Source organism: Hemiscyllium ocellatum, chromosome 31 (assembly GCF_020745735.1).
Source record: "Hemiscyllium ocellatum isolate sHemOce1 chromosome 31, sHemOce1.pat.X.cur, whole genome shotgun sequence".
NCBI classification, from domain to species: Eukaryota; Metazoa; Chordata; class Chondrichthyes; order Orectolobiformes; family Hemiscylliidae; genus Hemiscyllium; species Hemiscyllium ocellatum.
This window is the reverse complement of record NC_083431.1, coordinates 43,972,756-43,991,113: the sequence shown is the minus strand read 5'-3', so window position 1 is coordinate 43,991,113 and position 18,358 is coordinate 43,972,756. Positions and strand designations below refer to the sequence as shown.

Sequence of the window (18,358 nt, the reverse complement as noted above, 5' to 3'; positions counted from 1 at the left end):
GGATTTGATAGAGACATACAAGACGATCAGAGGATTAGATAGGGTTGACAACGAAAGTCGTTTTTCTAGGATGATGACGTCAGCTTGTACGAGGGGGCATAGCTACAAATTGAGGGGTGATAGATTTAAGACAGATGTCAGAGGCATGTTCTTTACTCAGTTGTAAGGGCGTGGAATGCCCTGCCTGCCAATGTAGTTAACTCAGCCACATTAGGGGCATTTAAATAATCCTTGAATAAGCACACAGATGATGATAGGATAGTGTAGGGGGAAGGGTTAGATTAGTTCACAGGCTGACGCAACAGAGGACCAAAGGGCCTATTCTGCACTGTATTGTTTTATATTCTATGTTCTAAGTCTGTTTTCAGTGGGGCTCTGCAGGCTCAATGCTGAGGCCCATGCTGTTTATGATTTACGTTAATTATGTGGAGGTAAAAAGTAGGATATATCATCAAGATGTTTACAGATGGCATGAAAATTGGTAGGGTGCTAAATCATAAAAAAAGGATAGCTGCAAACTGCAAGGTGATATCCAACAATCTGACAAGTGTGCAACAGTCAGAAATGGAATGCAACCCTGAAAAAAATTTGTCAGGGAATGCTCGAGCAAGGGAGAATATGAATAAGACCATAAGAGCATAAATTAGGCCATTCAGCCAATTGAGTCTGCTCCTCCATTCAACTATGGCTGATAAATTTTACAACCCATTCTCCCACTTCTCCCCATAACCCTTGACAATCAACCCAAGAACCTATCTATTCAATGACTTAGCCTCCACAACCTTCTGTAGCAGTGAATTCCACAGATTCAACACTCTGTGGCTAAATACGTTTCACCTTAACTCAGTTCTAAAAGATTTTCCCTTCACTCCAAGGCTACGCCCTCGGGTCCTAGCTCCTGTAGAGACTTCCCAACATCCACGCTGTCCAGGCTATTCAGTATTCTGAATAGTTTCAATTAGAGCTCCCCCATCATCTTACTAAACTCCAGCAAGTATAGACTCAAGAGTCCTCAAACTTTCCTCGTACGTTAAGCTTTTCATTCACTGTTGTCGTGAACCTCCTAAGAACATGCTCCAGGGCCAGTACATCCTTCCTGAGACACGGGGCCCAAAACTGTGCATAATACTACAAACGTAGTCTGACCAGAGTCATATACAGCCTCAGAAGTACATCCCTTCTTTTATATTCAAGTCCACTCAAAATAATGGCCATTATTACATTTACTTTCCTAAATGCTGACTCAACCTACAAGTTTACTTTGGGAATCCTGGACTAGAACTCCCAAGTCTCTCTGCACTTCAGGTTTCTGAATGTTTTTCCCTGCTTTAAAAAATAGCCTGTGCCTCTATTCTTCCTACGAGAATACATGGCCTCACACTTTTCCATGATGTGCTCCATCTGCCACTTCTTTGCACACTCTCCTAACCTGTCCAAATCCCTTTGCAGCCTCCCCAATATCACCGGCCCCTCTACCTATCTTTGTATTATCTGCAAACTTAGCCGGAATACTCTTAATGTCCCCAGAACAGTCAGACCGTGGGAAGAACAGAAAATCTTAAGGACTTGTGGTGTCCACAGAATACAAACAGCAGAGAAATTATGCTGCAACTATATAAAAACTGGTTAGGCTACAACTACACTTCTGGTCTGGTCGGAATGACGTGATTGTGCACTAGTGCACAGAGAGGGGAATTACCAGAATGCTGCCTGAGCTGGCAGGATGGACAAATGAGAAACTGTTGGATGAGGGAGGGTATGCAGTCTTTGAAGCAGAAAATGTGGAGGGGCCCGATAGAGGAATATAATTTTTAGGGGCATTAATGTGGTTGATTAGAGGCTAAGTATGAATAGTGGCGTCAATAACCAGGCAGCACAGATTTAAGGAAGTAGTAAAAGGCTGAGGAGTGACAAAGTGAAAAGAATTTCTCACAGAGGCTGGCCAGAGTCTGGAACTATTGCCTGATTGGAAATTGGAGTCAGGAATTCTTAACTTTCAACCAGTTGTGATGTAAGATGCAATTCATTTGTATGTTAATATCCATTATTGTAGGAATCTCGATTTGAGCTAGTAGCCTGAAACTGTTTTTGTGTGAATGTCTGAAGGAGTTTATCAATTAACTGCAAGTATTTCTATAACAAGCGATGCAATTTTTAAGAAGTGAAAAGATAAATCTGGATAGGAATTTGCTTAAATTGGAGAAATTTATGAACAAAGTAAACAGTGTGACATGCATTAGGTTCAGTTAGAGGGTTCAAGAAGTGTGTTTTTTCATTGTTTAAGATAGTCAGTTCGCAGAAATCTTGACTGAAGCTGAATGGGCAAAACAGTTGCTTCTGAGGAAGTGATAGTTTAAAACTTAAGAAACAGATTATCTCAGTAAGGAGTTTAATTTAAAAGTTTCAGAGCAAAAGTATTAATTAAAACACAGAGTTAGGTGAAGCTGAGAAAGGCTAAACTCAATCGTATATATAAAAAAAAAATCAAAATAGGCTCAGATTCTCAAGATCAGGGATTGAAGTCACAGCTTAGTCAAACCCAATGTGCAACAGGGAAGGAAATTCAGTCCAGTATTTGAGAGCTGCAATGGAGTGCTGTTAGTAAAACATAATCCTATTTAACCTGTTTGAAAATCTTTAGATTTGTTTCGTGTACAAATAGTTTGGTTTATTCTATTTACTTATGAAATAAACTGGTTTTGTTTCAGTGACAGACCGCCTTGCTAAAACAATAAATATAAAATTTGTTAACCAAGATTTCAGAATCAGATGGGACCATACCAGCATTTAGATATGCATTTGCCTTGCCATAACCTGTAAGATTATGAATGAAGCAATATCAAATAACATTATTGCAGTCCTAACTTTGTTGCCTGGCACAGTTGCGATGGGCCAGTCTTTGTGCGGTATATGTCTATAGTCTAGCAGTGACCTGGAACTCATTATGACGGCAATGGAAGCAGACAAGAACCATGATTTCAAAAAGGACACTGGATAGACACTGCAGGGCAATGCCCCTCTAAGCTGTGTGGCTGCTCATACATACAGCTGGTCCTATATTGCACACATGGTGATGTGTGCCCACACAGATAGCAGCAGTGACACCAATAAACAAAAAAAGGTCCACTCAGAGCAGTCAAACATATGGGGAATTGTTAAAGGGAAATAAATATGCATCAGTACAGCAATAGAATGGACTGCATAGCTCACACTAAACTACAGAGACAGAAAAATTTGATTCATCTCTACTTTTCAGCTAGCATTTCAGTTTGTGTATAAGTGAGAATCGTTTAAAAATTCTTAATAAATGCATATCTATATGGCATCCTGCAAATACAAGATGCAGACCATCAACCAACCAATCTGTTGGTATACTATAAAATTCCTGATATATTTAATCAGCTACAGAGATCCCTACAAAAAAAACCTTCAAAAATATAAAAATGATATACTGCAGTAATTTAAGTTACAACTTAAGAAAAATGGCTGAAACTTCAATCTGTTTAAACTGTAAAGCAAACTGATCTATTTTCTTTCCTGTAAGTGTTGCAGATACGCTCAGTGCAATTACTATGGTATCGAAAAAAAAAGGATAATAAGCAGCATTTTGAGAACTAAGAAGTTATCACATTAAAGGGGTGCCAAGGGCATTGTTATGATCCCAGCTGATTATTTTATTACTGGATAAGCCAGAAGTCAAGACTGAAACCTGTTCTATAGACTTTTTTTTTGGTTTTAAAAAGGTCTGCTTTTCATTGAAACACACAATACTATAGATCCAGTTATAACCAAAACAGAAGTTTACTATGCAAAAGAAATAGATAAACAGAATAAACCAAAACTACTTACATATGAAATATTAAACATCTTAAAACACACAGCAAACTACAATTCCATAAATCCCAAAGCACTCATTTATACTACTAGAACATGAGACAACTCACTTCCCAGTCAGAGGGTTTGAGCTAACTTTGTCAACTGGGAATCGAAGCCAATCTGATTGACTTATTTTGAGCAGAGGCAGCCATTTAGGCCGTTAATCTAACACCTCTGGCCTGAAATTTTCAAACTAAATCCCTTACATGGTGGAGATTAAATCAATTTCTTCAAAAGTTATTTCCCTCTCAACGATAACGGCTTTACATATACAGCTTCAGCTAAAACTTCTGCAAATACTGCTAAGCTGAAACTCAAATGCTTTTAACAAGCCATGAATGTTTGCCCTATGCAAAACTAAAGAAATAATTCTCTCTCATTTTAAACTGAAAGTCTAATACGCAGCTATTTACTTTTTTTTGCACGAGAAAGCTTTCAACATGGGGAAAAAAAATCCTATTAGCATCCAAAGATCTCACTTTAAAAAAAACCAAAATCATTGCTACAGAATTACCTATAAAGTTAATTAAGCTCTTTCAGTCCAACCAACCAAATCCCATACAACACTCCTCAAATCCTAACTCTGACATAAATATTAATACACAAAAGTCATACCTCAATCTCAAACTGTCAAGTTTTAGAAATCTCTCGAGACGACGACGACTGCTTAAAAAAAATTGATCGTGCACAAGAACTGGCCTTTGTCATAAAAAAACCTGAAATAACGCCATAAGTTAGAACACTAAGAGTAGCAACCCAAGCTAAACAAATGACTGGCTAAATATGAATAACTATTGCTTGTTTCTCCCTCCCAGCCTCAGTCCTGAAGACAGTATATGCCCAACCAAATTACAGGTTAAAATTTTGCACCAAATCAGGGGAAATTGGAATAAAATCCAGGCTCACGGATGGATGTGTTGCTAACTCAGTCTTATGTCCCAGAGTTTGATCCAATTTGTGACCAGTAACAAATAACTTTTGACCCAATGGAAGCCAGTGGACCAAAAACAAACCCAGAAAAATGAACAAATGCTCAATTGTTAGAATTTTTTAGTTTAAGTAATCAAACCAAAATCAAATTAAATATGCAAAGCGCAAAATCAGTTAACATTTCACAATTTTCACACTAATTAGTAACTGACACATTAAAATAGAAAATACAATGTCAGATTTACCAGACAATTCACTTAAAAAATGCAGCAAATTCATTCAGAAATATCTTCAAAGCTTCAAAATCAATTGGAATTTTGGGTCGATTCCTTTGAGGATTTAGGCCCAGGTTCTCATTCAACAGTTAAAGAGTTTCTAAAAATTTGTTCACTTCCTAGAACCACTACAGCACAATCACAACAAATACATTGGCCCACCAGCATTACCTATGTACAAATACTTCACAATAAAGCTGATCTTTCTTAGGCCAAATCTAGGCACAATTATTTTAAGTAATGTCAATCACTGCAATAACTTTGATATTTGTCAGTTCCTGGATTCGGCCTTTGCTTAGCAGTGCGGGCTGGCTGGCTGAAGAAAACCAATCTGAACAAACTTCAGTTTCCCCAGAAGTCCACGGTTCCAGTTACAATCTGACCTGAAAACACAAACTCCAAAAGAAGGATCAACTGAATCAACAAAACATTTGAAAAGTCCTCTATTCAGACAGTATCTCCCTTGTGCTCCCCTACTGGTCCAAACTGCATATTCCATTACAAACTACAACCAGAAACACTCAAGTCAACCTTTGTACGTTTCCCGCATTGCCACAGCCGATGTTAATTAAAACTAGGTCATGCCCCTTCCCCAGTTGACCCAATTGGCTAAATCACCTTCAGTCCCAAAACTCTATTTTGTGCAATAGCCTGTGTGGATCCTTATCAAACGCCTAGACAGTCCATATACACAACAACCACTTTACCTTTATCCACCTATTTTGTCACCTTCTCAAAAAGGTTAGTTAGGCACAACCTACCCTTCATAAAACCGTATGGACACACTCTAATCAAACTATTCCTTTCCAAATGCAACATTGTTTCTGTTGCGATTCATGCCTTGCTTTGCAGAATGTTGTTTCTTCACCCCACCTCCCACCACCCTGAGAAAGTTCAGGGTATGTATACATGCATATGTCCAGTCAGTATTATAAATTAATGATTTGAATAATACCTTCTTAACAGTAAAAACTGAAAAGCATTTCTCTTTAAAAAGGACATTAATATGGGATGCAGGGAAATCCGGTGTCCTTCAACACAAAAAACAATGACTACACAGGTACAGAAGAAGTTAGGAAGGGATATGATACTTCGGCCTTTATTGTGTTAATTGTATAGCTTTAGTGAACTAACAGTACAGGATACAGTTTTGATCTCTTTAAAAAGATGATATGATTACAATACACTTGTTGTCTGTATAGGGTCTTTCAAGTTCATTAGCTGCTGTTTTGAATCCACGGTCAACCGTTGGGAAAAAAAATCTAGTTCACTAACGTCCTTTAGGGATGCAAGCTGCCATCCTTTTAAGTGATTCCAGATCAATGTGGTTGAAGTTTAATTGCCCACTGGGCAATTAGCAATGGGCAATAAATGTTGGTCTAGCCAGTGATGCCCCATTCCAGAAATGAATAAAAACAATCCAGTAAAGCTCATTTTCAGAGACAATTTACCAAAGTTAAAGCATATGTAACTGAAAGCAATAGCTTTACTGCAACAGTCAAAATATGGACTAACTGGTGACACTAATTTTCAGCAGGCACCTATCAATGCTCTGCTTTAAGGCTTCAACCTGATCCTATTTATTAATGGCTCAGGTAGCTATGCAAATCAATTTTTGAAGCATTATAAGCAAAACTTATAGCAGGATAGAAGATTAAGTGAGTGAGCAAGCAAAAATAAATTACAAAAGGATTTCAAGGCAATCAAGTGTTAAGTCATCCACCCGAAAAAGAAAAAAAAAGGGTGCTTTCCAAATGATACTGGAGGTCCAGACTAAGGACCACATTAAAAGGCAATTAGGGGTATGGGAAATAATTTCAAAACATTAGCAGAATGCTGGGCCTTATATCAAATGGACGAGAATACAAGCTAAGAACATTCCATGCAGAACAATTATGCCAATCTGTCCATCGACTTTGCTCCATCATTCAATCAGGGCTGATGTGTTTCTTGAACCCTTTCTCTAACCTTCTCTCTATAACCCTTATGGTACAGCCTCACAAAGTCCTAATTAGACCACACCAGGGAGTACTGCATTCAACTCTGGTTACTGGACTAAGGAATGATTTATTGATCCTGGACAGATGGCTATCTGCATTTATCAGATTGACACTTGAAATCCAAGTTACCAGAGCTGACAAACTCAACACTGTACTTCCTGAAATTTGAAAGAAAAATGCATATATCATATGATCTGACAGTACAGGAATGTTGTGTGTGAATAAAGGAAAGATTTCCATAGCCAACTGAAATAAAGAGATGGTGGGATAGTCAAACATTAGATATTTCAGCCAGTTATATCAGGCGAGGGGTCAGGAAATACAAATGTCAAAAGACAACAGAAGTTTAGAACTCTCAAACACCATGCAATTGATGCTAGATGAATTTCTAATTTGCATTTATGACTGCCAAACTGCTAGCTAAAAGCACAGTAAATAATGTGACAATGGCAGGGATTACAGATTTTTGCCACAAATCAACCAAGGACTTGCTAGGTTTGAAGGGTAAAATAGCTGATTCTAGTCCTTTTCTTAAAAAAAGGAGAATTATCACATACAGCAGAAACAGGCCATTTGGCCCAAAAGCAGACCATTCAGGTGGATATGCTCCATTTGAACATCCCAACCATCTTTGCTGCACTAACTCTTACTGTCTCATTATTTAGCATAGATGGGGTAGCTATCTATCTCCACTGTAATGAATTCCCCACTGGGTAAAAAGGTTTCATCCTAATATTTGACTTCTGTATGACTATCTTACTTTGTTTTTTTTTCTTAAAAATGCAAGTTTCTTTGAATCCACTATGAAAAGCTTCCATAATTTTAAAAGACATTAATCACATCATCCCTCAACCTTCTCTGTTCAACAAAGATTCAGCCAATTCAAACATTCCTAATGGGTATAACTTCACAGATCTTAAAACTCAATTTGTTTTTTTGCACTCAATAAATTATACCTTGGCAACTAATACTAAAAATGGATCTAAGCCAGATGATGAAGGACAAAATATTATTATTTTCCTTGATAGAAGATCGAATCCTGTGTGTAAACCTCTATCTCAGCATCCCAGTCTCTCTCACTATATCAACTTGACATTTCCACAGCTCTCACTTTGAAGCAGGTCATGGAACCTGGGCCTTCTGGTGCAGAGGTAGGGACACTTCAACTGTGTCACAGGATGCTTTCAATATGTTTACAAATGCTTTTAACATGTTCCATCAGTTTGATTATGACATCTCTGGAGCAAGTGGGATCTAAACCTGGATTTTCTGGCCTAGATGTAATGTAACATGAAGATGGTTCATGATGTATTATTAATTGAAAATTTGGGCTCTAAAGTGCAAATTTGTATTGTTAGAGTCAAAGTACAGTACAGACCCTTCAGTCCAACTCATCCAAGCTTGTCCCATTTGCCTACATTTGGCCCATATCCCTCTAAACCTTCCGTATTCATGTACCTGTCCAAACATCTTTTAAATGTAACTGTAGTTGCATCTACCATTTCCTCTCAAAGGTCATTCCACATATGAACCACTTTGTAAGAAAGAGTTGCCGCTCAGATCTTTCTCCTCTCCCCCTTAAATTTATACCCTCTCGCTTTGAACTCCCCAACCCTAGAGAATAGATCTTCGCAATTCACCTTATTAATGCACAACAGCTGATAGATAAGGGTAGATATGGTTTTTTGTTTCATTTTTAAACTGTTCCAAGTATGGTAACAGATGTCCAAAACTCGATAATACAGTACTTTAATAACATTTCACAGCGTGAGTATAGCTTAAGGTGAACAGATTGATACATTACAAAAATATAGTACAAAATAACTGTTCCTACTTAGCAACTGTACTCCAATGTCACAAAAAAAGCCATGTAAAAAGGTTGGGAAGTGTTTGCAGATTCAGTCAACCAACACAAAAAAAATGCTGCTAGTTCCATAGTCTTCAAAAAGTCAGTGCGGAGAGAGAAAAAAAAACTCAAGTGGCTTAAGAGAAAAACTTGCATAGCTAAAACTGCTAGAAGTTTAGGGTATGGAAAAGCTAGGTGTTTGCATTGGAGGGTCTAGAAGTCAATAAGGAGGAAGCTCAAAACCACTCTCAGCCAAACTAACTGAAGAAGGAACTATAAACTGGAGACAGCATGGCCCTTAACTGAGGTTTGAATATCTGCAAGGTTGATGTTGTGGGCAAGAGTCAAATATTTACTTCTGATATTTGTAACAAGATTGATTCACCCCATTCTAATATGGTTCATTATTCTTTTCCCCCTTGTGTAATCTCAATGAATATTGAGGTTTGTTTTTAAACTAATAACACATTGGCAACCCCCATCGTTATGTTCAGCGATTAACCATAACAGTAACCAAAACTGCAGAAATAAAAACTTAAAGACTATCAAATTAGGTTTCACTTTGGGATCTGACCAGTCAGGTATTGCCATGAAATTAGATAATTTTATAGACACAAATGCATCACAAACTTCTTTTTAAAAATCAATCTGATTAGATAGGTTATTACATGTTTGAGATAGGAATGACAAACTCCTTTCTGGTCAACAGGACTGCTACCACTGTACCACAAGCCCCTCTGAATTTCTTTACAAGATTATAGACCTATCTTTGAACAGGTTGTTTAGAAATGTTATTATATACTTCTGGAGCAAGTGGGACTTGAACCCTAGCCTTCTAAAGTAAATAAACAGTAACTATTAACTGTGTTACTTTAACAATAATCAACAAACCATTAACAATTGCAAAAGGTGTATCCTGACCAAATTTTAAGAATACCTGTTGCACTGAGATGTTAAAGGGTTAATTTGTTCTGTTGATATGTAAGAAATTGATGTCCCAGGGGTGTGGCTTTCTATCTTGCAGACTATGTTTGAGGAATAATTTATCACAGTGTTTTAAAGGAATAACCTAACCATACTTTGTTTTTGGGTGGCACGTGACTATGGGGGAGTGGTAAGGGATTGTGTCTTGGGTGCATGACTGACTGATATAAAACCCTGCATGAAGGAAGGTCAGTTCCCTTGTTCAAGGAATCTCTTGACACAGCTCTGCAAGCCTCTCGAACAGTGTTAAGTGATCCTCCAAAGGCTTATATTTGCCTAAATAAATTGCGGCTGTTCACAGAAGTTGGCATATAGCAGTTGCATCAAGCATGTACGAAGCACAAGAAGTGAGCCTAACAGCACAACTTGGGAGCTTTTAATTCTATCTAGAAATAAGCCTTTATTTACATATTTTGATACAGAAACCAAGTGGAGAACTTAGCAGATGTGGCAACATCTATAGAGAGAAAAAGTTAACATTAAGCTCAGTGTCTCTATCAGAGCTACACACAGCTGGGAGGAGTGGTATTTATGCTGACGACAAAGGGAATAGAATACATGAAGACAGTGCTGATAGTACGAGAGCGAAAAAAGGAGTGGAAAACAAAGGAACCGCTGATAAGTTGGGAGGGAGAAATGTGCTAGGACCAATCCATAGAGGACCTGGGACATTGGTACGAGTCAGGGTCATTTTTACATACAAAGCTTCCAACAGCCTGTCACTTTGACACACAATCACATTCCCATACTAACATTTCAGTCTAAAGCCTGCTGCAGTGCTCCAGCAAAGCTCAATACAAGCTGGAAAACAGCATCTAGTCAACCAGCTAAGTGATTTACAGCCTTCAGGACTCAACATTGAGCTTAACGTCAGAACACAATCACACCTGTGTGTATGGTTTGTTAATGACCATCACTCCCCAAAATCCTATTTGGAATAGGTAGCTTCCAGTGATCGAGGGTCAGTGGACTCAATGTTCATTGTTTTTTCTCTCTACAGATGCTACAAAACCTGCCACATTTGTTCCACCCTTGCTGCTTTTGTTTCAGATTTCCACATCCCCAGTTCTTTATTTTGCTTTTGAAATGGCTTTACTGATCCTTACTGCAAGCTTAGTAATTTAAGCATTATATTCCCGATCCTTTTCCTCCTATACCCTATTTTGATTACACTCAATCCACATTATCTGCTATTATGGACCAGACACCTCAAAAATATTAAGAAAAAAAATTAAGGTCTAGGTTGCCGTCTTATTTTAAAAAGGTACATGTGAAGTGCATTTTCCAGATGGGATACAACTGATCAAACTACTCAAGATTAAACAAAAAAAATTAAAATACTACAGTTAAAAATACAAAACAAAAGCAAGAAATTTAATGCTTGGAAAATAATTAATAGACACAATACCTATTACTAATTAACTGTTACCAGTATGAAGAAGGGATCATACCCAAAACGTCGATTCTCCTGCTCTCTGGATGCTGCCTGACCTGCTGCGCTTTTCCAGCAACACATTTTCACCTCTATTTTACCCCTCAAGCAGAAAGGGCAAAATAACTTCTTAAAGTAACAGTCACACAGCTGATTTATTACCTATAGATTAGTCACAAGATTAGCACTGGGCCCCACTCTCTCTTCCCCACTGTCCTCGGATAACCAATCTGCAATCCCTTGCAGTACGCAGGAGTAAAATCCACACATGATCTCTGCTCCTATCCCTCACTGCCATATGATACCAGGTTATAATCCAATGCTATAATGTGAAATTACCTCCTTCGTTATCCAGTACGCCTCCAATTTTGATGTCATCTGCAAACTTACTAACTGTACCTGGGTGTAGATTTGCTCACTGAGCTGGAAGGTTAGTTTTTCAGATGTTGCATCACCATGCGAGGTAACATCTTGAGGGAGGCTCCAAATGAAGCACTGGTAGTATAGCCTGCTTTCTATTTATATGATTGAGTTTCCTAGGGTTGGTGGTGATGGCATTTGTTGTGGTGACATCACTTCTTTTGGTGATGTCATTTCCTGCTCTTTTTCTCAGGGGGTGGTAAACAGGAACCAAGTCAAATGTGTTTGTTGATAGAGTTCCAGTTAGAATGCCATGCTTCTAGGAATTCTCATGCATGTCTGTTTGGTTTGTCCTAGGATGTTCATGTATGGTGGTGCTAGTTTCCTGCCTGTTTGTCCATTGTAGTGTTTGCTACAGTTCTTGCAAGGTACTTTGTAAATTACTTTGATTTTGCTTGTTGTCGTATAGGAGCTTTCAAGTTCATTTGCTGCTGTTTTAGTGTATTACTGGGTTTGTGGGCTACCATGATACCACCAGGATATACGACCCACTCTCATGAGTATCTTTACATACGGATGAGGGAGCATACCACTTCCATTGGGACAACATATCCAGACAGAGAGAGAGACAGACAGAGAGACAGACAGACAGAGAGAGAGAGACAGACAGAGAGACAGACAGACAGAGAGAGAGACAGACAGACAGACAGACAGACAGACAGACAGACAGACAGACACAGACAGAGAGAGACAGACACAGACAGACAGACAGACAGACAGACAGACAGACAGACAGACAGACAGACAGACAGACAGACAGACAGACAGACAGACAGAGACAGACAGAGACAGACACACGAGAATTCCTAGAAGCATGGTATCCCAACGGGAACGCGATCAACAAACACATCGACTTGGAAATCCTAGGAAACTCAATCATATAAATAGAAACCAGACTACACCACCAGTGCTTCATTCAAAGGCTCACTGAAGATGCTGTTACCCAGTATGGTGACGAAATGTCTAAAAATGAACCTTCCAGGTCAGCGAGCAAACCTATATCCAGAAGCTCAACTTGAGCTATAAATCTTCTCAAAACTCACTAAGTGTACCTCTTATGCTCACATCCAAATCATTTATATAAAATGACAAAAAGCACCAATCCTTGAGGCACTCCACTGGTTACAGGCCTCCAGTCTGAAAAACAACCTTGCACCACCTTTGGTGGTCTTCTACCTTTGAGCCAGTTCTGTATCCCATGAGATATAACCTTGCTAACCAGCCTCTCATGGGAATCTTATCGAACGCCTTACTTAAGCCCATATAGATCACATCTACCGCTCTGCCCTCAACCCTTTCTTACCTCTTCAAAAACCTCAATCAAGTTTGTGAGACACAATTTCCCATGAACAAAGCTATGTTGACTATTCCAAATTAGTCCTTGCCTTTCCAAATACATGTACATCCTGTCCCTCAGGATTCCCTCCAACAACGTGCCCACCACTGATGTCAGGCTCACTGGTCAATAGCTCCCTGGCTTGTTCTTACTACCTTCCTTAAATAGCAGCACCACGTTAGCCAACCTCCAGTCTTCTGGCACCTCACCTGTGACCAACGATCATACAAATATCTCAGCATGGGCTCAAATCACTCCCCTAACTTCCCTCGGAATTCTAGGATACAACTGTGCGTTTCAAGATATTCAAAACAAGTTATCACAAAAAAACCCACAAAGGTTATAGTTTTGGTCAAATACACCAGTATTGTATTGCAGAATGATGATGACGACGACGACTATTTAGATATTCCATGAATGTTTAATGCCAGGTTTTGCAAAGTATTAATTCTGATTAAAGTTATAATAATGTTATCATCCCACAAGTTAACCCTGGGCAAGTCAGATTCTAGAGCAAAACCAACTTAATAAACTATAAGCTTCATTTATTTCCAAAGGTGACAACATGTATCAAATCACTGAGTATATTCACACTAAGTTGCCAATGAGTATTTAAGAAAAACATAAAACCAAAGTTTCTGTGAAAGATCTAATCAGAAACAGCAATGTAGAACAATCAATCAATCTTCTCCCACAACAACATCCTTTACACTAAACAATCGAAATCAGTCTAAGAGACCTTGGAGCGCAGGTTCATAGCTCCTTGAAAGTGGAGTTGCAAGTAGATAGGACAGTGAAGGCAGTGTTTGGTATGCTTTCCTTTATAGGCCAGAGTACTGAGTACAAGAGTTGGGAGGTCATGTTGCGGCTGTACAGGACATTGGTTAGCCCACTGTTGGAATATTGTGTGCAATTCCGGTCTCCTTCCCATCAGAAAGATGTTGTGAAACTTGAAAGGGTTCAGAAAAGATTTACAAGGATGTTGCCAGGGTTGGAGGATCTGAGCTACAGGGAGAGGCTGAATAGGCTGGGGCTGCTTTCCCTGGAGCATCGGAGGCTGAGGGGTGACCTTATAGAGGTTTACAAAATTATGAGGCGCATGGATAGGATAAATAGACAAAGTCTTTTCCCTGGGGTCAGGGAGTCCAGAACTAGAGGACATGGGTTTAGAGTGAGAGGGGAAAGATATAAAAAAAAAGACCTATGGGGTCACTTTTTCACACAGAGGGTGGTATGTGTATGGAATGAGCTGCCAGAGGATGTGGTGGAGGCTGATCCAAATGCCTCTTAAATGTTGCAATTGTATGGGTATATGAATAGGAAGGGTTTGGAGGGATATGGGCCGGGTGAGACTAGATTGGATTGGGACTGAAGGGTCTGTTTCCATGCTGTACATCTCTATGACTATGACTATGACTTTAATCTCGACTTCAAAATGTCAAACTCGATTGACAAGGCTACAAATATTTCCTTTGAGACTTTATGCACTCACCAGATGTGATTTTTCCTATTTCTCCCAGCGACAAACATGCTAACCCACTAACTTTTTTGACTTTAATCATTGAGGCTTTTAAAAAAAAAGTGAAGATTTTTTCCAACTCTATTGGTCTGAAGGCTGCCAAAAAGCTAAAAATGCCCTTCTGCAGTACTTTTTTTCTGAACTCAACCTGTTTGGTGACCTCACCATCTGTCTTTTCCATAGATCATGAAAATATTAGTCAACAATAAACAGCAATAATTCACCAGGTTGCACGCTGAGTCATTTAGCTTTTAAGTGAAATCAAGGTTGCATGTTTTTAGTTCACTGACTCAAATGACTTTCTGACCCTCTTCAAAAAATCGGTTACAAAACAGAACAAAAAACCCACAGAACATTTAGCTCTAATCAAAATTCTGAAAATAAGGTGTTATACATTGCAGATTTATTGTAATAGTCAAATTCGAGGTAACAGAAACAAATTTTGCCATCTTAAGATTTCCAACGTAACATTTACTACAGTGCAATTGACGCTAATTTATCAAAAGTATTCAGTTCCTACGCAGCAACAACGACATGTTCATGCCCACATCATGTTCACATCACCACGACTCAGTCTTCCATTTTAGCCATCGACTTTCTTCTCCCTTTTGCAGGATTTTTCCCTCAACCTAACTTGTAGCAAACACCCGCCTACCCTGCGACGATTGGCTTCCCTACAACTCAGCCTCAAATCTCGGCATGGCCATTGGACAAACCAGCTGCCCTTCAACCGCCGGACAAGTTAGGTTTTACACTAAAAACAGCAGCACTTTATGGGCGCCTTGCAAAGCCGGTTTCAGCGAGGCTCCCGCCAAAGCCATTAGAGCAGCAGTCAAACCTCACCTCTCTAAAACTGCCGTTTTACGACAAAAAAAACACACACGGGACTGTTCAAATAAAAGACACGGCGTTAAAAAACACTCAAGTAGAGCAGATGAATTGGTGCGTGTATCCTGCCGCCGAACCAAAAATTAAACCCACTTTAGAGAAGAAAACTCCGGAATTCCCAATCCATTCGACTACGTGCAAATCACGATTTTACCCAGAGGACGATCAGGCGCTCGACTATAGATGATGGCGGTGATCTGGTGTTCAGAATGGGGGGGGGGGGAGGCAGCCATGTATGCCTCCGCTCGCTGCGGTACAACAGCCGCGGAGTCACACTGCGGAGAGGCGCCGGTTCTCCAGACCGGGTGAGCGGGTGGCGATAGCACCGGTAATACAGCACCATGCTCCAGTCAATGTGGCCTCTGTAGACATCGAGATAAACCCTTTCCCGAACGCACATGTAACGGAGAGAGCAAAACAAAAAGAAGCCGCTACCTGGTCCCACTTCTTCCCCCTCCCCTCCCCCCAGCTGAATTTTTATGAAGGAGAGAGCAGGAAAACTCCGACTCACAGGAAAAGTGGCGACGCGCACACAATCCGAAAATTTCCCAGCAGCCGCCGATGGAATATTCTAGAAAGGAAAGAAATAGTAAAAGAACGCGGTTCGAATGATCGCTCACAGGATCATTGAACGGCTGCCAATTATTTCAACTCTGGGTAATAATTTCGTGAGGTTTTTTTGCGTTTTCAAAAAAAACACCAAAATTAAAATCCTGTACACCACCCGAACTACAGCTCAGCCGACAAAGCCTGACGGCGCCTTGTCCCTATTGTTCCCCTCAGCCAACGCGTTGCTAAAACGCATGCGTCTTTCCCGCGGTGCACGACGGCCTTTGTAGTCTTGGTGAAATAGATCGACTGCTGGAGCTCAATTCCAGTTAGGGGGGGCGTGGACTACAAGTGCCAGGATGCCGTGCCCTGAAACACTCAGGCAGTTTACAGCCCATTGCTTGATTGGGGAAAAAAAAGGATAGGAAAGGTCTATTTATTTTGTGCAGTATGGTGTGCTGCACAGGATTCAGGCAAGAACATGGCAGCCCGTGAATTGCAAGGTGCAGCGTGCAACCCACTCCCTCCCCAAAAAAGTCGTCACTAAATCGGCCAGATCATTTAAGTTTCAGCACGACTAATTAATATGCAAAAGTAAAATATGGCAGATGATGGAAATCTGAAATAAAATCAGAAAATATGGGTGATCTGAAACATTAACGCTGTTAGTGTTTCCACATTAGCAGCCAAACATGTTAAGCACTTCGAGAAGGTTCTCTGGTTCCAGTTTCTGTTTTATTTAACTTAACGAATTTTTGTATGGTATTTTTTCTGAAATTAGAGTCATTGATAAAATAGAGGCTAAATATATTCTGTTTTATTTTACTATTGTAAACCTTCCTTCTAATTTAATGGTATCAGCAATCTTATGTATAGATAATAGCAAGTTTAGTAAATTAAGAAAGGTTCGTGGGATATAGGTAAAGTAGTGTTACTTCTGCAATCATAATTACTTATGCAAAGTAAATGAACTCACACCAGCATATAATTGTTTCAACCACGAGCTGAGTCAACAAGAATGAAAACTATGTGAAGGAAATACATAATTGTTTTTGTATTAGCTAAAATGTGCATACAAGAATGAAATGTGCCTGCAAACAATGGTAGATGTTACAGACAAATAGATAAGGTGCTGTGACGGGAGGGGGTTAAGCTCGATATGCCTGTACAAACAATAGTTATAAGCATCTATTTCCCGTTTCGGCAAAAACAAGAACAAACCACAATCAAGAAGTCATGAGGTCATAAGGTCATAACAAGTAAGGGAAACAGATGGTAGTGAAGGAGGATATACCTAACAATGGACCACAGCAGGATGTGGTCAAACGGCCTTGTGAGGCCAGAAATAAGCATTTTGTCACAGACAAGGCCCGATAAGGCAAGAGATGAACAAGAGTAAGATGTAAACAGGGGAGGAGCAATGCGAGGAGGGATTAGGAACGAATTACATAAATATTGTGTACTAGTTGAATTCTGTGTGTGTGTGACTGCCTTTGTAGACAGTAGACACCACACCCCTCTTGCAAGAGCGAAATAAATGACACTACTGATTCAGATCTTGTCTCGGACTGAAATTATTGAAGTGAGTGAGCTTCGTTTCTCACAGGTTGCCCCAGTTAAATTTGGAAAATTGGCAGGAAAAACAGTAATGATACAATGGACTACCTTGAAAGAGAAAATTCTCAAAGGAAGAAAGGCAAACTTAGACAGTGAAAGAGAATAAAATGAAAAGGTTTGCATATGCTAGATATAGGATTGATAATGAAATGTGATCAGAGTTGAATATAGAAGGTTTAGAGAGTGAAGGAGAAAGGAAAGAGAGACGAAACACGAGTATGAGTTGAGACTGGCTACTAACAGAAAAGGAAGTCTATAAGAAACAAACATAGTGATGTGGAAAATGTGTCTAAGTGTTGCTTCTGCAAAAGTCAGGTACTCAGAACTCATAAAGACTCAGTATGCAGAAGTGATAAGACCCAGTGTTGCGTCAGCAAAAGTAATAAGATTCAGCTATCAAGGGGGTTGCGCGCTAACAACAGGCCACAGACAGATGAGGTAAGCCGATTAGATTAGCAGCTGCACAGAGCAATACAACTGTCACATATGAGGTAAAAGGGGAGGTCCAGAGAGGCTCATAGAAAACTATAAATGTGCAATGATATTATTATTCAGCAGTGTGCCTATTTTGTGGTCACCCAGGCTTGCAAGAACATATGAATAAAGACTGCTTCGGAATTTGACACGGACTAAAATTATTTGGTAGAGAGGTTCGTTTCTCACAGTGAAAAGGTAATTATCAGAAC

The 18,358-nt window shown here is 39.5% G+C and overlaps 1 protein-coding gene across 7 annotated transcripts in view; it reads right to left on the bottom strand.

Annotated features, from left to right (window-relative positions):
- Positions 1–16,279, bottom strand: part of LOC132830462 (general transcription factor II-I-like) — a 148,042-nt gene extending 131,763 nt beyond the window's left edge. For 5 of the 7 annotated variants that reach the window (XM_060848194.1, XM_060848193.1, XM_060848200.1 and 2 more), the window contains exon 1: positions 15,139–15,157. In XM_060848194.1, the coding sequence (XP_060704177.1) occupies positions 15,139–15,154 (16 nt within the window). In that variant the 5' untranslated portion in view covers positions 15,155–15,157. Of the gene's footprint in view, positions 1–15,138; positions 15,158–15,599; positions 15,708–16,017 lie in introns of those variants that run through there. The other 2 variants (XM_060848196.1, XM_060848197.1) reach the window with 2 other exon arrangements.
- Between the last annotated feature and the right edge of the window lie 2,079 nt (positions 16,280–18,358).